This window comes from Arachis hypogaea, chromosome 6 (assembly GCF_003086295.3).
Source record: "Arachis hypogaea cultivar Tifrunner chromosome 6, arahy.Tifrunner.gnm2.J5K5, whole genome shotgun sequence".
In the NCBI taxonomy this organism is placed as follows: domain Eukaryota; kingdom Viridiplantae; phylum Streptophyta; class Magnoliopsida; order Fabales; family Fabaceae; genus Arachis; species Arachis hypogaea.
Genome location: NC_092041.1, coordinates 107,299,164 through 107,322,850, shown reverse-complemented (window position 1 = coordinate 107,322,850; position 23,687 = coordinate 107,299,164). Strand labels below are relative to the sequence as shown.

The following is a 23,687-nucleotide window of genomic DNA, read 5'->3' as shown; positions in this document are numbered from 1 at the left end:
ATAGATTTTAATAAATATATTTTGTTAATGTTTAATTTGATATGTCAAGTATTATATGTATTATTAATGAATTTTTTTATTATTAATTATTTACAAAAATTATTAATAGAGTTACTAAAGAATAAATATGATTAATTTATAATTTTTAAAAGATTAATTTAATTAAAAAAAGTTACAAATAAATTTAAAAATATTTTATTTTTTAAAGATTAATTTAATTATTAACAACCGACAAGAATGCATGGAAAATTAGAAAAACGTGATTGAAAAGCAACCAACAACGGTTAAAATAAACATTAAAAGAAGAATGGAGTACATATAACTATTAATTATGATCATCAACCATCTTCCCCTGCTTCACACGCACTGGGTCCTGACGAGGGTAGAAAAGTCTTAACATTCTTTTTCTAATGCAATAAAACCTCAATGAATCTTCATTGTTAATTTGTTGGGCACTCATCTCTCTGTGCAAAAGAGAAGGGGAAGAAGCGAGCTAAAGATGGCATCATCATCATCATCATCATCATCATCATCATCAGGAGAAGGAGGAGGCGGCGAACCGATGAGTCCGGTGTCGAGGTTGTTCCATTCGCCGAAGTTCAACTGCTATGTGATGGCCGTAATAGGGTGCAAAACAAGCGTGAATCCTCAAGTAATTAAAGAAGGATTGCGTGAAACTATTCTTAAGCATCCAAGGTTCACTAGCAACCTCGTAAGTCATTCTCTATTTTCTCTATCTTACTATAAAAATGTTATTTGTACATTAAAATTAGTTATTAAAATCAATCACTAATATACTAATGTATTTATGTATAAGAGAAAGTATAGAAAATTAACAGAGTATTTATACCATGTGTACAATGAAAATATAAGGATGTTCGATTCAGTAGGATATTAGATGTTTATTATTTTTGGTATTCGGATGGTTTGGATAATCTAAGTATAGTGTTTGAGAAATTAGTAATATTTTATTTTAAATATTTATTTTTTAACTCATATTGAGACAAATAAATAACCTATTATATACATTATATAAATACTCCTCTAACTCTCTAACAAAATTTATACACAAGACGAAATTCAAACCCCACCAACTATTCTTTCTTAACACTTCTATATGCTTCTAACTAAGAGGTTGGGATGCTTCTCTTTTCTAATGGGTGTGAAACACCCGGCCCACTTCAAAAATTGGTCTCCCTTAAAATATATTTTGTTGAATTTGAGTTTATCATTTTTGTTGAGTTTGAATTATATTATAATAAGGTAAATTTAATTTCATGATTTTGTCTAACAATTACTAATAAAATATTATTTTATTTTTAACGTTCAAGACAAATCTTAATTTGATTTTTAAGGTTTTAATCGTTTTATTTCTATCTCAAAAAATTTTAAAGGAATTTAACATTGTCTTATTATTTAATTTGACACAAATAGTTAATAAAATGAGTAACATAAATATTAATAATATTATTGTTAATTCATATTTTTTTGTGTGTTAGAGAAATATAATCAAAATATTCGTATAATATCTCGTCTTCTTGATCTTTTTCTTATAGAAAAGAGTCAAAAGGCCACAAATTCTAATAATCAATTATCAATGTTCTAAAATCTAAAAAAAAATTTATATTAGTGATTATTGATGGATCAATTTTACTTACATACTAAAATCAAATATTATTGACTCTTTAATATGCTAATTGTTCATGTCAAATTTAATAGTGAAACAATATTAAACCCATTTAAAAATTTTTAAGACTGAAATAGAATTTTTAAAATTTAAATAAAATGTTTAAAATATTATATAGACAAAATTAAACCTGGTTCAAATGTTAAAAATTAAAATAATACTTTTTCTATAATTAAATATATTTTTTATTTTATATAAAAATTAATAATAAAATATTATATTTTTATACTTCAATTAATAATTTATATTTTTAAAATAAATTTAATAAAATATTAAAATTTATTTCAGGTCGGACAAAACCTGGCCTGATCATGAGTAAAAAACTAAAATACGTGGGTGGTGATGTTTATTTCTGTGTAGAGATTAAGAGTTTCGTTTATATATTTGGTTAAAAGTTATCTATTATTAAAATAATGCATATGTATTTTTATATTTACGTAAATTTGTATTTATTTTTAAATAATGAAAGAGATTTCACCGAACAATTAGTGAAATAGAGTGGAGTATAATAAGTTTTTAAATCCATGACATAATTATCAAATCAATTAACAACGGTATAAAAATTTAATTTTAATGTACTAAGATAAAATATTTTATATAATTACATAATTATATTTTTTTTAATGGTTATTCACTTGATTACTATAAAAAATAATTATTTTTATTGATATAATATTATATCATTAAATATAGGTATAAAAATATTTTATATTGATGATATATTAATATTAAATTCACACAGTAATAACAATCTTATTCCCTTTCTCTTAAACATGGGAGTTTCGTTTTTTTTCTTTTTTTTTTCGCGTTTTGTTTTTATTCTTTTTTTTTATGAAATATATAAAAATTAATTTGTGTTAGTCTAACCGTTCATTCGTTAATTTGATTAAGTAAATGATAGAAGTTTAAATTTTGTCATATACGTATAACAATTAATTAATCAATAATAAATGTTTAAATAAAACTAATTCTTTAATTGCAGAAGAGATACAGTAAAAAAAAACATAAAAAATATTCTTTAGTCCAAATTCTAAATGAAATTAAAAAAAAAAGCTAAAATAATTTAAAAATATCGTCCTCAATCATAGTTGTAAGAATCAGATCCAACCGCTCAATTCAACAAAAAAAAGTTGTGATTTAAACTTTGATCTTTTTTAATTTGTACCTATATACTCTTCTTGTTATTAAACTATATTATTTCTTATTATTTTAAATGCTAATTATTATTAATTATGTAATACAAATGTACACTAATTTTTTAAGTATTATTTTAATTTTATATTTACTTATATTTAAATTAATTATATTTTTTATTATTCATAATTATTAATATAAATATAAATAAATATGCATAAATTAAAAAGTTTAAATATTTTTATTAATTATAATATAATTATTTTTTATAATTATATAATATTTATTATTATTATTTTTTAATAAATATATATAGTATACAACAACATAATAAATATAAATTAATTAGTTAGTTATTAAAATAAAAAATATTTATTTTAATATAAAATAAAATTAAAAAATATTTATTATAAAAATATTAAAATTTTATATATTTATTTAATAATAATTAAATTATAATTTATTAAAATTTAATTATTTTTAAATTATTAATAAAAATATATTTTTTTAAAATTTTAATTTTAAAATTTTAATTATTTTATATTTATTTATATACGTAAAATTGATTCTACCAATTCAACTAATATTGATTAAAAACCGATTTAATTAATGATTCAGTTTTAACAACTATGCTCTCAATGTCTTCGTAAGATGGAGTAACCAAGTTACTTATATTTTAGAACCTAGCTAGAATCAACGTATTATATCATCAAGACATCAACTGAATTTTACAGGTACGACTTTGCTTAATGATTTATAAGAAATCAATTAAACTTATTAACAACAGCTTATTGTTCAATAAATAAATCTGATTTTAACCTTAGCATCAATGAAAACGTGATATATACAACATTCATGTTTCCTCAGCCAAAGTATGATATTCTATTGTTGAACCAAGCCTAAACCTAAAAGAAACAAAACGATGGGTTCAGTTATGAAAGTTGAGCTAATTTATTAATGGGTCAATATCCAACCCAATTCACACGGGATATGAACACTAGGCCATTATTTTCACTAGTGAATCAGTAGGCGCGTTTTCTGAAACATTCATATATAACTTTAATTTCCAATGTTATTCAGGTTAAGAAGAGAGGAAAAATTAGATGGACCTCAACCACAATCGACTTAGACAGCCACATCATAGTTCCAGAAATCAATTCATCAGAAATTGAATTTTCAGATAGATTCGTTGAAGACTACATATCAAACTGCACAAAAACACCACTGGATATTACAAAACCACTCTGGGAACTTCACCTGCTCAACATCAAAACCTCAGATGCAGATTCCGTTGGGGTTTTGCGGATGCACCATTCAATGGGCGATTGTGTTTCCCTCATGTCACTTCTTATTGCCAGCACTCGTAAATCCAGTGATCCTAATGCATTGCCAACGGTGCCAGCGGCAACAACAAAGGAGGAGGAGAAACAGAAGAGGGGTTTCTTGATGATGTTGTTTGGGCCGTTGATGGCGCTGTGGTGGGATTTGGTGCTGATGTGGCACACTTTTGTGGACTTGATGATGTTTGTGTTGACTGTTTTGTTTCTCAAGGACACGTGGACTTCCCTGAAAGGTGCACCTGGGGTGGAGCTTAATACCAAGCGCTACGTGCATCGGATAGTTAGTATGGATGATATCAAGCTTCTCAAGAAGGAAATGAATTCGGTAACTGACTTCTTCACCCATGCATTCATGAATTTATATATTTAAACAAACATGTGCCAAAAATAAGTAACTAAATCAGTTATTTACTTATAAATACATTTGTCATTTTATTTATTTTTAATATTTATTTTATATTTTATTATATATTTTATATTAATAATTAATTTGATAGTTAATTTTTTACGTATAAAAAATATAATTGATTTAAATGACACATTATTAATTTAAGATTAATTGAATAAATAAGTTATTAAAAATTTCGAGATGAATTATGTTCCGAGGCTTAACTAGGACCAGGATGATTTGAGCCTGAATGTGAGATCCAGATGCATTTGAGGGAAAGATCCGACTTCTTCTCCTGTAAGGAATAAAGTCATCCGAATTTTTTGTGAGGAGGTTAGAGGTGGTACTTATAAGAGATTTCGATACTTAAGTTAGTAAGGATTTAGGCAGGTTTTTAGTATATTGGAGTTCGAAGAATACCTGGGGGTGTTAGAATATTTATAAATGTAGAGGTGTAGTTTATAACAAGGTTGTGAGAACCGAACCAGTCAATAAACTGGTGAGACAACTGGTTCACTAGTTTAATAATTCGACCGAAATTCAACTAGAGTTCAATCGGTTTAGTTAAATATTAAATAAAATTATTAAAAATTTAATATATAATTTTAAATATTTAAATTTAATAATTTTTAAGTCAAAAAATTTTAATATAAAAATAATTTTAGAGAGATAAACACAATGGATACAATTTTTAATTAAGGTTTAATTACACTGTTGGTCCTTATAGTTTAGCAAAATTTTCAATTAGGTCCCTACACTTTTTTCCTTTCAATTGGGTCCCTGCCCCCAATTTTTTTTCAATTAGGTCCCTATTGACGGTAAACGTTACAAAAAACGTTAAGATTGTGTGATATGACCATTATAACCCTCAGTTATCCCTTACAAATGAAGGAGACTCAGTAGGGATCTGAGTTCTATCTCTCTTCTTTTCGCCTCTTCCTCAAACTTCTGCTCGTCTCTTTGCAACCCTTACCCTTACTATGTTAATACTCATAGATCAGAGTCAGTTATCTTCAGGAGTCTGTAGTTCCAGAACCCTCGTCAAGAAGAGACATCTTTGTTTTTGTGGTGAGACAGTTGCTGTGATGTCTTCTTCGGCAGTAGCAAGCCATGAAAGAAGGTATGTTGGTTGTGGGAGAATGCCAAAATACAAGTTCTTCGAGTGGATTGATGATGAAGAAGATGAGAAGAGCGGATGGTTGAAGCAAAAGGAAAGGAGGGTTTGGTGCTTTTGTGGAGACACTCTGATTCTTCGTAGTTCAAGTACATCAAAAAATCCAAACAGAAGATTCATTTCTTGCCCTAATAGGAGATGCAAGTTTTTTGAGTGGGTTGATGGGAAAGAAAAAAAGATATCTGGAGAAGATGCAGTGAACAGTTCACAGCAAGTACTTGGAAGGGTTAGAGAATTGGAGGTACAAGAAAGGAAGATAGACAGATTAAGTGTGGATCTAGAGAGATTAATTGCAGAAGTTGGAGAAGTAGATGCCTGGGTAAGAAGGTTATGTGCTGAGCTGAGTTCAGTGGAGCAGCAATTTGCTAAGATGGAAGATAGTATGAAAAAGCAATACAAGATGCTAATTATGCTGAGCTTGATATTAGGTGTTTTGATTGTTGCAGTGTTATATGTAAAGATGTAGAAAGCATGGCTGTTATGATAATGTAATAGTCTATATAAGACAATAGTGTACTGTTTATGTTGGGTTCAATGAAGTTATATGAAATGTTTAATTTTTCTAAATGAAAGTTGTTCTTTTGCTATTTAATATGCATACAAGTATGAAACTGAGAAAAAAGTAGGTAAAACAAAAGATGCATTGAATTATAATAGATACAATTATTTTTTACATTATATAATGTAGGACACCTAGATAGCAACAAAATAAATGTGACACCCACTCATATCAGTTTTCTACCCACATAACAAAAGTGGTCCACATCACATAATAACAGTGGTCCAAACAATAAAGAAACCAGAGTCACAGGTGAACACAAATCCTACATAACACAAGAGATATCGAAAAGAAACCCTAAACTCTCTTCAGCCTCAATCAAGGGTAAGGTCAACATGTTCAGGCGGCTGATTTGTTGCCTTCCTAACTCCAATCTTGAGTCTTCCACTTCTTCTGACACCAAAGATTTTGGTCTTGGAAAAAGGTTGAAATACTGGTGCAGTGGGCAGTGATGCAGGTGTAGGCAAAGTGGTGGGCAGTGATGCTGGTGTGGGTAAGGTGGTAGGCTGTGATGGTGGTGCAGGCTGTAATGGTGGTGCATGGGTGTTTGTAGGCTGTGAGGGTGGGACAGGGGTGTGTAGTGGCTGGGATGGGGGTGCAGGGGTGTGTGGTGGCTAGGATGTGGGTGCAGGGGTGTTTGAAGGCCTTGATGCTGTTGCAGTAATGGGTGCAGCCCTCCCTCTACCCCTTCCTCTGGCCATCCCTCCTGCTGCTCTTCCTCTGCCTCTCCCTTTAACCATCCTGGATCTAGCAGTTGCAGCAGGCGCAGATCCGTTTACTTCATCAGCAGCAGCAGGTTTATTAGCAGTAGAGTCAACTCCTCCAGTTCTAGTTGCAGCATCAGATCCTTGTGTGCCTTCAGGAGCTACAAGATGAAATAGCAGTTAATAATAGTTCATCAACATATGAAGAAAATAACTTGGCAAACAATACCTGTCACTATAGGGTTTGGACAGAGTCTCCTATTGTGTCCGTATTGGCCACAATTACTGCAGATGGCAGAAGTTCCATATCTTCTATATTTTGTTTGTGTTCTGTTTTCATCGGGTTCCCTTATCCTAACCATCCTTGGCCTTCCTGGTTTAACTCTGAAAATTGGAGGGATGATGGTATCGCATTGTATCTTTGGCCACATATTTTCTCCATTAATTGGTGATATTGACTGCCCATATGTAGCAAGGTATGCTGCCTTGCTGTAATAGTTACTACAATAATCTTTCGGGTTGTCACCCTTCTCAAAGATAGCACAGCAAGCATGGGGACACGGCATACCACACAAACCCCAGAACCTACAACTACACCTCCCAGCCATCAAATCGACCACAAACCTTTCCATTATCATCCTGTTCTTATGGTGGACTTCAAACTTCAGGTCTCCTGCCCATTTAGCTTGCCACTCCATAGCTCTAACCGCGATGATATCTAGCCGTTTCTTTGGTTTTGGCAAAAGTGTACCCTCATACCTCTCTGCCTTCTTCTTTTTCTCTACAAACCTTGTCATCAAATAGCACCTAATCCATTTAAACATTGTCAGAATTGGCTTGTCTCTTGCCTCTAGGATTCTTCCATTGAATGCCTCCGAGATGTTGTTCATCAGCATGTCACTCTTGGCCAAAAATGTAAAGTGACTCTTTGTCCACAATTTTGGATCCAAAGCAAACAACTTCTCAAACAGAATTAGGTCTCTTAGTACAGTACCACCCCCATAAGCTTTCTTACAGTTGGCATATAAATGCCTCAGACAAAGCCTATGCTCCAGTGTTGGCAATGCCTCCTGAAAGATTTGCATCAACCCCTGTTTTATAATCATATAAATTTCAGATTTACATCTACAAACTTATCAAGTGCATATATGATCATATACATATTAGATTAATATTCACAAGCCTCTAGTTGCATATATCATCATAAACATGGCAGACTTAGATTCACAACCTTATATTCACAAACTCATATCAGTTGCATATATCATCATAAACATGACAGACTTATATTCACAAACTCATATCAGTTGCATATATAATCATAAACATGGCATTCTTATATTTAGATAAAATTAGTTGCAAAAAATTAAAGTGATACCTTTTGTTGGTCACTCATAAAAACCCATTTTCTTGATTCTCCAATGTCATTTAACAGCATCTCCAAGAACCACCCCTAACTGTCCTTAGTCTCTGCCTCTACTGCAGCTACGGCAATGGGAAAGTAATTGTCATTTGGATCTCTGCCAACAGCAACTAGCAGCTGCTGTCCATGGTCGCCCTTCAAATGACATCCATCCACGACAATAATAGGTCTACACCCTGCCAAGAAGCCTTTCTTGACTGCATCAAGGCACATGTACATTCTCATAAATCGGGGCTGGTGCGTAAGAGAAGGCCTATCAACCAATATGGTCAGACTAGATCCTAGATTTGCCCTAAGTATCTTTGCACAGTAATCCCTTAGTTTAGCATACTATTGGATTGCCCGCCCATGTACCTCTTCTCTTGCCTTCCTCCTTGCCCAGTAAGCCTTACCAACACTGATATTGGCCATGTATTTGTCTTGTATAGTCTGAATAACTGTCGCAAGCTTCATCTCTTCCCCTCTACTGATGTTGTTGGCAATCTTCTTTGAGATCCAACTACTTGATGCAAGTCTTTCGCTATAGTTCCTTCCACATGTATGCTTTCCATTCAACGTCTTGATCCAGAAACAGTCAGAACCCCCCACCTTACTCGCAAAACAAACCCACTTGCACTTTCCCTTTCTTCCTTTGCAAACAACTCTACACCTCACCTTATCATTTTTTCGAAACCTAATGTCCCTACCATTCAATAGGGCATGCTCCTTAACAGCCTCTTTGAATTGACTAAGTGATTTAAATTCCAGCCCCACCTGAAATTCATACTCTCTGTTCATCTCTGCCTCATTGTACTTAGGGAACCTCCTCTTTTTATCATATCATCAGAGTCTCCCTCATAACTATCTATGTCATCAGTCTCATATCCATCAGATAAGCCCACAACTTGCTCATCACCCTCCCTTAAACCTTCATCACCTTCAGCTGTGCCAGCTGCTGCAGTTCTCTCATCATTTAGTGGGCCAGTAAATCCCCCAAATGCATTTGATGGTGGATCATTATCCTCCACCTCAAACCCAAACTGATCATCATGGTCACCATCATCAGCACTATCATCAAATACCTCTTCTTCAGTAGAAGGCTCTGACTCAGCATCCACTTCAACCTCTAGCAACCCATCATCATCAGCACTGCCCTCACCTTCCTCTGGCACATAATCAGCATCAGTTGAAGTGATCTCAATCCCATTACTTTCTCTGGCTCCATCGACAACATATACCTCGCAATGTTTGCAGAAATTTGACACCAGTGACCTAGCCATTCTCATCGCATCCCCATCAGACTTCAACTCTCTAAGACCTGACTTCAAATCCATCCCAAGTTCCTTGTACCAGACCCTAGCGAAACCCTTATACCCTAGTTGCTTTAGTTGACTGACAATCTCTTGCGATGACCATTCATCAACCTCAAAATGTAAATCCTCCACAACCATTCCTCCTAAATACTCTAATCGTTGTCCACTGTCAACAAATTTTCCACCATGATGAATTTCGATACTGAAATCCAAATCACCCATAACTGCATACCAAAAAAAAAATAATGCCATAAATCCCTGTTCAAACACTTTCAGAAACAAAAGGAAGCTCTAATAAACAGAATGACAAACTTTCCCAGGAGAAAAGAACAAAAACCCTTCAATGAGTGAAACGTTGAGCGTTGTCTTACCTAGAGGAAGAAGCAACGCCTACGACGATGGCAGTGATAGCGGAGACGCCAAACCCTCCCGCAATATTTCGGTGGAGTTGATCTCTGCAGCTGAGCGAGTTGGGAAGCAAGGAATGCAAACAACTTTCTTCTCTAAGTTTGGGAGAAGAGACCAAACAGTTTCTAACTCTGAGAGGGTAAAATGGTATTTCAGAAAAAATATGAGTGAAAGAGCATTAGGGATTTCACATAAAGTTAAAGAATCTTTAACTTAGGAACGGAATATTCCGTTAAATCTAACTGTTTGGTCACGGTAGGGACCTAATTGAAAAAAAAAATTGGGGGCAAGGACCCAATTGAAAGGAAAAAAAGTGTAGGGACCTAATTGAAATTTTCGCTAAACTATAAGGACCAACAGAGTAATTAAACCTTTAATTAATGCATAATATAATTTTCTTCTACAATAAAATCAGAAGCACTAACACTAGATTCATTAAGGGCTTGTTTGGGCACCATTCTCAAAAAATATCTTTTTTAAATGATATTTTTTTAAAAGATGAAATCTAAAAGTGTTTCTTCCCGATCAATGTGGGGTCTCCTACTCTTGAAGTCGGATTCTAGCTTTAAGAGTTTTTCTTCTAATTCCCTTCGTCGTCGTACCTCCCTTCTCAGGGCTCTTTTGGATTTTTGTTGTCGCTCTAGCTCCTGCTCGAGTTGTTCCAGCAGACCTTGATGTCCGTGTTTTTGATGAGCCCCATAATTTCTATAGGATGTATTGACCCGGATCCTTCAGATCGATGAATTTCTGAGCTTATCCTATGTCCTTTTGGGTTTGATTGATGTGTGTCTCTGGCATATCCTTTTCCTTTATCAATTCCAAGAGGTATGACTAACGCTTGTTCACATTATATTGCTCTTCTTCTCGGGCTTCAGAATCGGAAGCCATCTGTCCATCTTTTGGAATGTCATTCGCTATCGAACGGTGTTAATTATCAGGTCCCCGACAACGACGTTAATGTTCCGAAGCTTACTTAGCACCAGGATGATTTTGACCTGAACGTGAGGTTCAGACGCCTTTAGGTGAAAGATCCAATGTCTTCTCGTGCAGGGATGAAGCTGTCTGAGTTCTTCATGAAAAGGTTGGAGATGGTACCTACAAGGGACTCTGATATTTAAGTTAGCAAAGATTTTAAACATGTTTTTAGTAGATTGGCATTCAAAAAATAACTGAGAGTGTCAGGGTATTTATAATTGTAAAGGTGGAGTCAATAACCATCTTTTGAGTAGTTCCACCTTTGATTGTGGGTTAGTTACTTTCTTTTGGTAAGGAGATTGTTGAGATCTCCTTTTTAGATGAATAGCAGAGATAATAGGAGTTACTTACTTATTTGGATTAGTAAGTTTAAGTCTCTATGTCGTCATGTCCGACCTCTATAAGATTGTGTAGACCTGAACAATACTTGTATAATGTTGACTGGATTTTACCCTTTTTGAATTCTTATAAATTGTGGGTCAGGTATGAAAAAATTTATAGATTTTTGTTGGCATCAACTTAATAAGTGTTTTTTTTACTCATTTCAATTAGTAGACCGTCAATGATGTTCTGTTGGGAATAACACAAGCTGCTATCAGTCGCTACTTGAATCGACAGGAATTTGGTAAGTGTCTTCTTTTGGTTCTTTAGATTACCACAAATTAAAGTTTCACTGAAAATAGAAAATGGCTAGTTTTATTACCAACATTATTTTGCTATAATCAGTAGGTGCTAATGCAAAGAAGGGGTCAAGTAGTGTCCTGAAGAAAATTCGGCTTAGATCAGCCATTCTTGTTAACCTTCGACCAATTGGTGGAATCCAGGTGAATTTTGTTATCAAATTAACATAAATAGATTTGTAGGTGTGCTATGATATATTCACCAATAAGATTATTAATTTGTGGCTGATTTTTAGTGTATGTATAGATTTTTTAAGTCATGTTTGTTTGATCAGCAAGATTGGGCGTTTTGTTTTGTGTTGTAAAAGTAAGTTGCAAGTTGTAAATAACCATGGATTGGTGGAACATTAATTACGTTACTCAGAATGTAGCAGATATGATGGCTGAAAAATCCAAAGTAAGATGGGGAAATTTGATTGGATACATCATGCTCCCTTTCTCCATTGCTACACAACAAGATCCATTGGAGCATATTCGCCAAGCAAAGGCAACCATTGACCGCAAGAAACACTCATTGGAAGCCGTTAGCACGTACGCTTGTGCCAAATTAGTACTCAGTTTGTTTGGGGTTAAGGTACGTCACGATAACAAGACATATATATTGGTGGTATTGAGTTTTGAGCAGTAATTAATATATTGTCATAAAATATTTGGTTGGGTATATATATAGGTCGCGGCTTTCATAATACGAAGAGTTCTGCTGAATACAACGTTGGTGTTCTCTAACATGCCAGGGCCGGTGGAAGAAGTTAGTTTCTATGGTCATCCTGTCGCATACATTGCTCCTAGTGTATATGGACACCCTCAGGTATGTCTTTCATTAACTAATCACAATTATCGCTACCATCATCATGATATTAGAACTAACCAAATACCTCTGTTAATTTGACAATACATAGATAAATGTTTGTGCAAAATCCTTTGTTAACCAATGCCTAGTCAGTCAAGAAGTAAGCACGTTTCTTTCTCCTCAATAATCTTGGATTTAACATATTTAGAGGCAAGTAATTTGCTTCGAAAGAAATCATCATAGTTTTTTGAACCAAATTAGTTACTTTTTCTAGTTAGTAGAATCCAGATAACATTATTTAAAAAAAAGCTCAATTTGCACGTGATGAGCATAACTGGCAATAACTGATTTTGTTAATTCAGTTTACATGCGAAACAGAATTGGTTGCTTGTGTGCTAAGTAACAGCTTCACTAGTTGATGATAATCTGTGATTAGCTTCATTAATTAATAAGAATTCGTCAACACTTTTGATTCGAGTTGTCCCTTCTATTAAGTTTGAGTTTGGATAGGCCTTTTTAAACGAGAACTTATTTGATTTCTTTGTTAAGCAATAGCTAGTTAGTCAAGTATTACGCAAGTTTCTGTCTCCTCAATAATCTTGGATTTAAGTTAGAAGCAAATAACTTGCTTTGAAACAAGCCATCATAATTTTTCGAGTTAATACTCAATTTGGTCCCTAAAGTCTCAATTTAGTTCTTGAAATTTCAATTGTCTCATATTAGTCCATGACACGATTTTCAGTACAAAAACATTAATGGAGCATTGATATAGACAGTCAGATGTCACGTTGAAACTTGTAAAATGATGCAATTTTGGTTTTAACATTCAAATAGCTCATAAACGGTGTCGTATCACTTATTTTGTTAGATAAAATTTTAATAAGCACCACTTACGATGTTGTTTTTGGGTTATTTGAGTGTCAAAACTAAAACGACATCATTTTACAAAGTTTAGTGTGGTATTCGACTGTCCACGACAGTGTTCCGTTAATATTTATACGTTGAAAATTGTTTCAAGGACTAACATGAGTTGTGTTCGCAAAGTTTGGAGACTAAATAAAGGCAATTGAAACTTTAGGAACTAAATTGAGACTTGCATGTAAATTCAGGACTAAATTAAGTATTATCTCTAATTTTTCGAACCAAATTAGTTACTTCCGATACACATTTTTTTTTTAAAGATCAAAATAAAATAGGAGTTTTACCTTTGATTATTTATAGCCAGAGACCATTGAATCATTCCACTCATCAGTTGGGATTTGTTTTGCAGGCCCTGACTATGCATTTCCAAAGTTACGCTAATAAGATGATAATTTCTCTATCAGTGGATCCAAGTGTAATTCCAGATCCTTATCTCCTTTGTGATGATTTCGAAGAATCACTAAAACTCATGCGTGATGTTGCTCAGAAGAAGCCCGTTGAAGATGCAGTGTGACAACAAATACTTTAATTATCAGCATTTGAGAAAGCTTATATTTGTTTAAGTAATTTCATTTATTATTCAATTATTCTGAAATTGATTTATTACACACACAAAAATAAATCATAGATGCAAGATATCTAGTTTATACAAAAACAATTGCAAACTAAAAACAAGCAATCACCAAGTCCAAATCATATAACAAGCAATCCATAAGTATTATTGTCGCTGCTAGGACCATTATAATTCAAGACTATGTTCACTCACTTTTGTTATCAGCGTAACACACCAGTACCACTTTACTTTGTCTACACAAAAAATAGGCAAAATTGTCATTAGGAACATTTTAGACCAACCATACAGATCAGCAATAAAAGCTACCAAATTCTTCATATGACAATGACTCCACCAAGATCTTACAAATCCATAAACACCCTCACCAAACACCTCCAAGAAAGGCAACGAGACAAAACCGATCAACCAACACCTACCCACAATCCAAAGCTCTACATGTTGAGTAGCAAGTGTGAGGAATATAAAGAATTAGTCACACATCGAAGAAAACAAAAACAAATGAGAAATTTATAAAGATAAAAGATTCATTAATTTGATACTTTAAAGTTTTGAATTTGACCGTGGAATTTTCTGTCTTAAGGCCTATGTTTGACACCCAAATTTAACTGGAGTTAATATTCAAAATGGCCCTAAAATTTGACTCCCAATTCAATTTAACCCTCAAATTTTCAATTGTCTCAAATTGTACCTCAAATTTTAGCGCGTGCGTCCGTTTTTCGAAACCCCAATTTTCTGTTCCTTCATCACTAAAAGGGTGTGTCAAATTTTCATGGTGCCAAATCCAAATAAACCAACAAAAAGCTCCTGCAACATCCTTCCACCACCGCCGTATTTGTAATCGTTGCCACCTCTTTTTTGGTCGTGCAACCTTGGCCACTGCACCAACGTGCACCGTTCGTCGCCTCCTCCTCTTTATGTTATATCTTCCTATTTTTTCTCTTATCTATTTTGTCTTGGCCAGAATAATCAGCCTTTGAATCAGCCACTTCAATCACATGAAAAGCTTCCGGATTAATAGGGGAGGGGACACTGGTTCTTACGTCGACGACGACTTTGAGAACATGGAGGAGACTCCCGATGAAGGAAGAGGATGAATTGAGGTTGTAGTATTGCACTGGAACCCTATCCTCCATTCTGTATTTTCTTTTTCAATAATAATAATAATAATGATAATTAAGAATCAATTTGAAGTGAAATGGAGGAAGTAGAAGAGGTTGTGGTTGTAGTTGTTGTTGTCAATGAAGTAGTTGCTCATGCGTGTATAGATGAAGGTGATGATGATTACTTGATCACTGAAATTGGATTGGAGAAAAGCCATGGAGAAAAGGAGAGAGTGCGAGTGATGGATTTAATAGCTATTCGGAGAGATAATGAACAAAGAAGAAGATATGAGTCTAAAGTTGAGGATGAGACCATACTTAAAGTTTTTAAATCTCGAAACAGTACCCAAGCCATGGTTGCTTGAAGAGAAGGAAGAAAAAGAGGAAGAGTTAAACGACGTTTTTTTAGAACAAATAGCAAAACGATATCATTTAATTGTGTCATATTAGTTTTCTGGTGATAAAAATAGACAGAAGAACCAATTTGAGACATGCGTTAAAATTTTAGGGTATAATTTAGGTCAATTAAAAATTTAAGGGCTAAATTGAATCGAAAATTAAATTTCAGAGACCATTTTAAATATTAACTCAATTTAATTGTAACCAAACTTATCAAGCTTTTTTTTTATCGGTCTCCAATTAATTTTGTCCGCATTTCCATTTTTTTCTTAAAGGACAAAACCAATGATAGTAATGATTATATCTTTCACACATTCTCTCATGTAATAGCATCTTTTAATATTATATTATGATATTCTTTTTTTTAATTTAAATGAATAGAAAGAGACATACTAATGTTTATATCAAAAAATTCAGATTGAGAGAGTCGAATCACTTTCCAAGTTAAAATTTTACCGAAGAATAGTACGTCTCCTGAATGATAAAAGACAAGAAGGTTGAGGACCTTAACGCATGCAGAAGAGGACAATCGGTGGAAAGAGTGCCAATAAATTACAAGTCATCATCATTTATCTTTATTTGTATGAAAATAAGCTTGAAAGAGAAATTCTTGTGTATATTCGGAAATAAATATGTTTGTCATCACATGATATTCCTTGATAATAAGTATATCGTGGAGACATTGCTTTTGTTGTTTTAGGAATTTATATAAACTTGTGTATTCATTTTTATATGAGGCCAAATTACTTATTATTCGTCTAATTGTTTCTTGGTTTTATCATCACCCTATTAATTTATTAGTTTATAATTTTATTTATTTAAGATTTGGCATACTATTTTTTAGAGGGTTACATTACTTAAAATGCATATTTTTGTTCTTTTATATTAAAAGATTTTTTTTATTCTCTGATCTTTTTAACTTTTCTTTTAAATACTAACATGTAAACCACTAATTAAAAATGTACTCGAATAATTTTGTCACTGATAAAAATATACTCGAATTTTATATCAACAAAAATGTCTTGAAATAATTTTAAAATGTGACAAAAATGTCCAACAGTAAATATTTATTCTCAAAAAATACTTCAGAAATTGAATTTTGATGCAATTTTTTGTAAACATAATTAAAAAAATAAAATATTTTTATCCTTAAATTTAAGTGATTTTTCGCTAAGTATATATTTTTTTGTGATTTTTTGTCAACGACCAATAATACTTTTAAAAAGTCACAAAAACATATATACTTAAAAAAATCACTAAATTTTAATAATAATAATACCTCATTTTTTTAATCATGTTTGCAAAAAATTCATCAAAATTCAATTTTTAAATCGGTTTTTTGATAAATACATATTTAATATTAGATATTTTTGTTGAATTTTTAAATTATTTGAATACATTTTTTTATAGAAAAATTTGGGTGTATTTTTGTCAACGACAAAATTATTCGAATGTATTTTAGGTGATTTACCCAATACTAAAATATAAAATATATATAGAATATATAGACAAAAAAAATAGTGCATATAATAATATTTGTTAAAGTTACTACAAAAATTATTGAAAGAATAATGTTTGGCTAGGGAGAATGCAAGAATGCATGGAAAATTAATTAATTAAAATAAATAAGGTCACGTGTCTGAATGTGTTTAATTTGATAGTTGCATTCATTTTGCCATTTTTTTCACATCCAATAATAATATTCAAGTCGAGATTCCCCCAGCTTCAAGCTATATATACCGTTCCCTCAATTATTGGATTTTAAACAGAATAAAATTAAAATGTGAGTGAGACAAGTAGGAACCCCATGAACTTAACCCTCCATATGCTTTGATGAACACACAGACAAAATGGTGGAGTGAAGGGCCACCAATAAATCATTTCACACCACAAAATTCGGAAGCTTGGAAAAGAACAAGATGATAATAACAAAAGTAAGCAAACAAAAAGCTAGTAATAATTGAAGTAAAATCACAAGGGAACGGAAAGTACCAGTGATAATGTGAGTGTGAAGGTGAAGCTGTACCCGAATTAGTTAAAACAGTTTAATTAGGTATTATTTAAGAGTGTTTTTTTTATTCAGCCTTTTATTATACTAATTTAAAAAAATTTAAAAAAATGCATCTAAATAGATTTAATGTCTTTTTAATTTAAATACACATTAAAAAAACACACTAAATAAAATTAAAATTAAAAATTTTAATTTTAAAATCCACATTTTAGTTTTAAAATTTTTAAGTATTAACACATCCCAATTTGAATATACATCTAAAAATTAAACTAAGTAAAACTAAAATTTATTATAAAATAACTAAATAAATAAATAAATAAGAGGTAACAAATAAAATAAAAAAATATAATGAGAGAGAGAAAGAATTGTTATTGATATTGTGTTATTAACGGAGGTTTAACCTCCTATTTATACACATAAGCGGACTTTATTTTCAATTCTCAATTAATATGAATTTATCTTTGGAAAGATGATTCCTTCAATTAACTGCCCAAGTCATAAATGGGCATCTACACATTTGTTCTTATCACAACACTCCCCCTTAGATGACCATTTAGGATTATGCCTCATTAAAACCTTACTAAAGAAAAACTCATTGAAAAAAAAAAATTTAGTGAAGGAAAAAGAGTATAATATCCTTTGATGGGGACTGCCTCGTTAAAAATTTTGTCAAGAAAAACCCAATGGGAAAGAACCTGACCAAGAGAAAAGGAGTACAGTTTCCCCCTCTTGTCGACATCATTTAATATCTTGAAATCGGTGCATCCCAATCTCAGGTATCAATCTTTCAAAGGAGGATTTTGGGAGTGACTTTGTGAATAAATCTGCCAGATTGTCACTTGAGCGGATCTGTTGGGTATCAATTGCCCTTTGATTTTGAAGATCATGAGTGAAGAAGAATTTGGGAGAAATATGCTTTGTTCTATCGCCTTTGATATATCCGCCCCTAAGTTGAGCAATGCATGTTGTATTATCTTCAAACAAGACAGTTGGAGTTATCTTATGATCAATCAGTCAACATGATGATAGAATATATTGGATCAGACTTCTGAGCCAAAAACACTCGCGACTAGTTTCATGTATCACTAGTATTTCAGCATGATTAGAGGAGGTTGCTGCTATCGTTTGTTTTGTGGACCTCCATGATATAGTTGTACCACCATATGTGAATAGATATCTTGTTTGAAATCTCCATTTGTGTGGATCAGACAAGTATCCAGCATCTGCATAGTCAACAAATTGTGATTTGGATCCATAGGGATAAAACAACCCTATATCAATCGTTCCATGAAGATATCGAAAGATTTGTTTGATTCCACTCCAATGTCTTTTGGTTGGAGAGGAACTATACCTTGCTAGTAAATTCACAGCAAATGATATATCGGGTCATGTGTTATTAGCAAGATACATTAGCGCTCCAATGGCACTAAGATATGGTACTTCAGGACCAATGATATCTTCATTTTATTCTTTTGGACGGAATTGATCCTTTTCCACATCCAAGGACCTTACGATCATTGGGGTACTTAATGGATGTGACTTATCCATATAAAATCTCTTCAAGATCTTTTCTGTGTATGTTGTTTGATGAATAAAGATCCTATTTTTTGTATGCTCGATCTGTAGGCCGAGACAAAATTTAGCCTTTCCAAGATCTTTCATCTCAAACTCTTTTCTTAGAGTTTTTATAATTGTTGGAATCTTTTCAGGAGTTCCAATGATATTTAAATCATCAACATACACAGCAATTATATTGAACCCAGAAGCAGATTTCTTTATGGAAACACATGGACAGATATCATCATTCTTGAATCCATTTTTGGCCAAATACTCAGTAAGACGATTATACCACATTCGTCCAGATTGCTTTAGACTATATAAAGATCTTTGTAATTTGACTGAGTCTAATCCTTGTGAATATTCATTGGATGGTTTAGATATCTTTAGTCCTTCAGGGACTTTCATATAGATATCCCGATCTAATGAGCCGTATAAATAGGCTGTTACCATATCCATTAAATGCATATGCAGTTTATGATATGCAGATAAACTGACCAAATAACGCAATGTTATCGCATCCACTACAGGAGAATACGTTTCTTCAAAATCTATACCGAGTCTCTGTGAAAAACCTTATGCTACAAGTCGAGCTTTGTAGCGTACAACTTCATTTTTCTCGTTTCGTTTTTTCATAAATACCCATCGATATCCAACAGATTTTACATCTTTTGGTGTACAGACTACAGGTCCAAAGACTTCATGTTTTGCAAGTGAGTCTAATTCAGCCTTTATTACTTCTTCGCATTTTGACCAATCATTTCTTTATCAACATTCTTCGACTGATCTTGGCTTAAGATCCTTACTTTTATTCATGATATTTAATGCCACATTATATGCAAATATTTCATTGACAATTGTCTTATTTCGGTTCCATTTCTCTCCTGTAAAGACATAATTTATCGAGATCTCGTCATTTTCACAATTTTCAGGTACCTGAACGTCTTCTGGCGTTAAAACTATATCAGAATTTTGGACAATTATAGGTGTATCTACTATGTCTTTTTCAATTGGAATCGTATTTACCTCTTTTCTTTTTCAAGGATTTTTGTCTTTGGAACCGACATGCCTACCACGCTTCTGGCGTGAATTTGCTTCAGTGGCTACTTGTCCTACTGGGACATCAATTTGAATTGGGGCATTTTTTACTGGTATATAATATTTGGTTATCCTTTTTGTATCAAAAATGCATTAGGCAATTCATTTGCTATTCTTTGCAAATGTATAATTTTTTAAACTTCTAGTTCACATTGCCCTGATCGAGAATCTAAATGCACCAAGGATGATACATTCCAATTAAGTTTCTTTTCAAGAAGCTTATTCTCTCTCTTTAATGTTGAAAATTTTGATTTATCAAAATGACAATCTGCAAACCGGAATTTAAATACATCTCCAATTTGTATCTCAAGATACCTCACTATAGAGGGAGAATCATATCCAATATATATCCCCAATTTTTTTTTGAGGTCCCATTTCGGTGCGATTAGGTGGTGCAATGGGAACATATATTGTACATCCGAATATTCTTAAATGGGAAACATTTGGCTGCTGGCCAAAAGCTAATTGCATAGGAGAGAATTGATGGTAACTCGTTGGCCTCAAACAAATAAGTACTGCGGCATGTAAAATAGCATGTCCCCAAACCGAGGTTGGGAGATTTGTTCTCATAAGTAAGGGTCTAGCAATTAATTGGAGGCATTTAATAAGTGATTCTGCTAACCTATTTTGTGTGTGAACATAAGTTACTGGATATTCAACACTTATTCCATTGGCCATACAATAAGCATCAAAAGCTTGGGAAGTAAATTCACCAGCATTATCAAGACGAATTACTTTGATTGGATTTTTTGGAAATTGTGCTTTTAATCGAATAATTTGAGCCAATAATCTCACAAACGTCAGGTTGCGAGAAGACAACAAGCACACATGTGACCATCTCGAAGATGCGTCTATTAGGATTATAAAATATCTAAAAGATCCACATGGTGGATGAATAGGTCCACATATATCACATTAAATCCTTTCTAAGAATTCAGGGGACTCAAATCCAATCTTTACTGGTGATGGTTTTAAAATTAACTTCCCTTAAGAACATGCAGCACAACAAAATTCACTAGATTTAAGAATCTTCTAGTTCTTTAGTGAATGTCCATGGAAGTTTTCAATAATTCTCCGCATCGTGGTTGTTCCCGGATGACCCAATCGGTTGTGCCAAATTATAAATTCATTTGGGCTAGTAAATTTCTGGTTTACAATGGCATGTCATTCAATCGCACTAATCTTGGTATAATATAACCCAGATGAACGTGATGGTAACTTTTCTAATATAACATTTTTATTTGAATCATGAGTTTGTGATACATAAATTCTCATGATTTTTCTCATTCATTGTTTCAATATGATATCCCTTTCGGCAAATATCTTTGAAACTCAACAAGTTCCTCAGAGACTTGGTAGATAATAGTGTATTATTTATTATAAATTTTGTTCCTCCATGAAACAAAATTATAGCTCTTTCGAAGCCTTCTATCACATTGTCCGAGCCAATAATAGTATTAACATATTCTTCTTTTGGCACAAGATGGTAAAATATATATTACTTTTAAGAATAGTGTGCGAACTTGTATTATCCGCAAGGCAAATATCTTCACAATATGTCCTTGCCATTTTTCTTAAAAGACAAATAATAATAATAATAATAATAAAATGAGTCAAAGTACATGCACATTAAAATTATTCACATGAATACTTAACAAATACACATATTAAATTATTCCATCATTGATTAAATAGCCAATATTTCCTTTAGGATCCTCAAAGAAATTAGATACATCATAATGAATGGTGAAATTTTTATCATTTGAAATAAAATTTGTTTCTTTTTTTTGTCATCCTTTTTTAAGGATGCTTGATAAAGATCAACTAGGTGCCTTGGGTACGAGAGGTACGTGACCAATGGCTCTTTTCACTACAACGGAAGCATTTATCCTCAATTGATTTACTTTACCCATTGTTTCTTTCTTTATCCCATTTCTGGTGAGATCTTTTATTGTGAACATAATTCCTTTTCCTTACATAATTTTTTTATTACCAAAATCTTGCCATTTACCTCTTCTGGAGTTATAATTTGTCGCATTTGTTTCAGGAAATGGGGCGGCGCCAGCTGGGCACACTTCATGATTTCTTAAGAGTAATTCATTGTTGCGTTCAGCAACAAGAAGGCAAGAAATTAGTTCAGAATATTTTTTAAATTCCTTTTCTTGATACTGCTGCTGCAGGAGCACATTCGAGGCATGGAAGATCGAAAATATTTTCTCTAACATATTGGGCTTGAGGAAGTATCACCGTCTTTTGATGATTATACCTTTCTTCAAGGTCTTTTCACAGATCTACAGGATCTTTTAATGTGAGATATTCATTTTTCAATCATGCGTCAAGATGAGAACGAAGAAAAATCGTGACTTTGGCTTTATCCTTCTGCGATGTATTATTTTCAGTTTTAATGGTATCTCCAAGATCCATTGAATTAAGATGGATTTTAGCATCTAGTATCCATGATAAATAATTGTTTCTAGATATATCATGAGCATTAAATTCAAGATGAGAGAATTTTGACATAATAAAAATTTGTTATCTGAAGTCTTCCTAAAATTTCGTTAGAGTTTCGTGCTGATAACGTGTTATAAAATAACTAAATTAATAAGGAAGAGGTAACAAATAAAACAAAGAAATATAATGAGAAAGAGAGAATTGTTATTGATGTTGTATTATTAACGGAGGTTTAAACTTCCTATTATACACATAAGAAAACTTCATTTTCAACTCTCAATTAATATGAATTCATCTTTGAAAAGATAAATCATTCAATTAACCGCCCAAGTCATAAATGGGCATCCACACACTTATTCTTATCACAACAAAATTCAAATTTTTAATTCTAAAATTTTTAACGCAGAATTAAAGCTGTTAATTATTAACACATCTCAAATAAAACCCCTAAAATCCAAAATTACACCTCATTCTTCATCTGCCACCGCAGCCTAACTCTCATTTTTCGTGGCGCTCATCATCTCCGTTGCCGCTTCCTCCTCTGCCATACTCGTCATTCTCATCGTCGCTTTCTCATCTGCATTGCGATCACAATAAGTAATATCAAAAGCAAATCTAAATAAAATCATTGCAATTAAAATGGATGTATCACTCTAATCTTCTCTTCTTCTCATTTACGTTCTTTCCACATCACATCCTCCCTTTTTTCTTTGTTGTATTTTTGTTTAATTTGTATTGGAATAAAAAAACTTTATTCTTGTAAAAAAAAAAATTTAAAGTTATCATAACTAAATTACGTTTGATGGTATCCACTTTTTTGATATTTTTTTTTGATAATTTTATATGTATTTATAAAATATTTAGTTTGTTATTTATTATTTTAGACGTATTTATTTAATTTTACCAAATAAATCTATATTATATGCATTTCCAAATGTTGTTCTATATATTACTCTTTCAAATAAAAAAAAATTCAAACTCTAAATTCTAAAATCTTAAATCCTAAATAATAAAACTCCATA

The 23,687-nt window shown here is 32.4% G+C and overlaps 1 protein-coding gene across 2 annotated transcripts; it reads left to right on the top strand.

The window, feature by feature from the left end:
- Nucleotides 1–279: 279 nt before the first annotated feature.
- On the top strand, nt 280–14,130 carry LOC112697418 (wax ester synthase/diacylglycerol acyltransferase 11). Of its 2 annotated transcripts, none has more exons than XM_025750592.3 (7): nt 280–712; nt 3,902–4,486; nt 11,640–11,709; nt 11,814–11,908; nt 12,129–12,338; nt 12,435–12,572; nt 13,825–14,130. In XM_025750592.3, exons 1-7 carry the CDS (start codon nt 500–502, stop codon nt 13,987–13,989), a joined length of 1,476 nt encoding a protein of 491 aa, XP_025606377.1. In that variant the 5' UTR covers nt 280–499; the 3' UTR covers nt 13,990–14,130. The 2 variants fall into 2 exon arrangements, with proteins under 2 accessions (XP_025606377.1, XP_025606376.1); XM_025750591.3 differs by having other exon boundaries at nt 11,811–11,908.
- Nucleotides 14,131–23,687: the final 9,557 nt, after the last annotated feature.

Excerpts from the sequence above, each read along its gene's own strand:
- LOC112697418 (XM_025750591.3), top strand. The coding sequence starts at position 500 with ATGGCATCATCATCATCATCATCATCATCATCATCATCAGGAGAAGGA. Across the intron at positions 713-3,901 it reads CAAGGTTCACTAGCAACCTC|GTTAAGAAGAGAGGAAAAAT; the intron begins GTAAGTCATTCT and ends AATGTTATTCAG. Across the intron at positions 12,339-12,434 it reads TCAGTTTGTTTGGGGTTAAG|GTCGCGGCTTTCATAATACG; the intron begins GTACGTCACGAT and ends GTATATATATAG.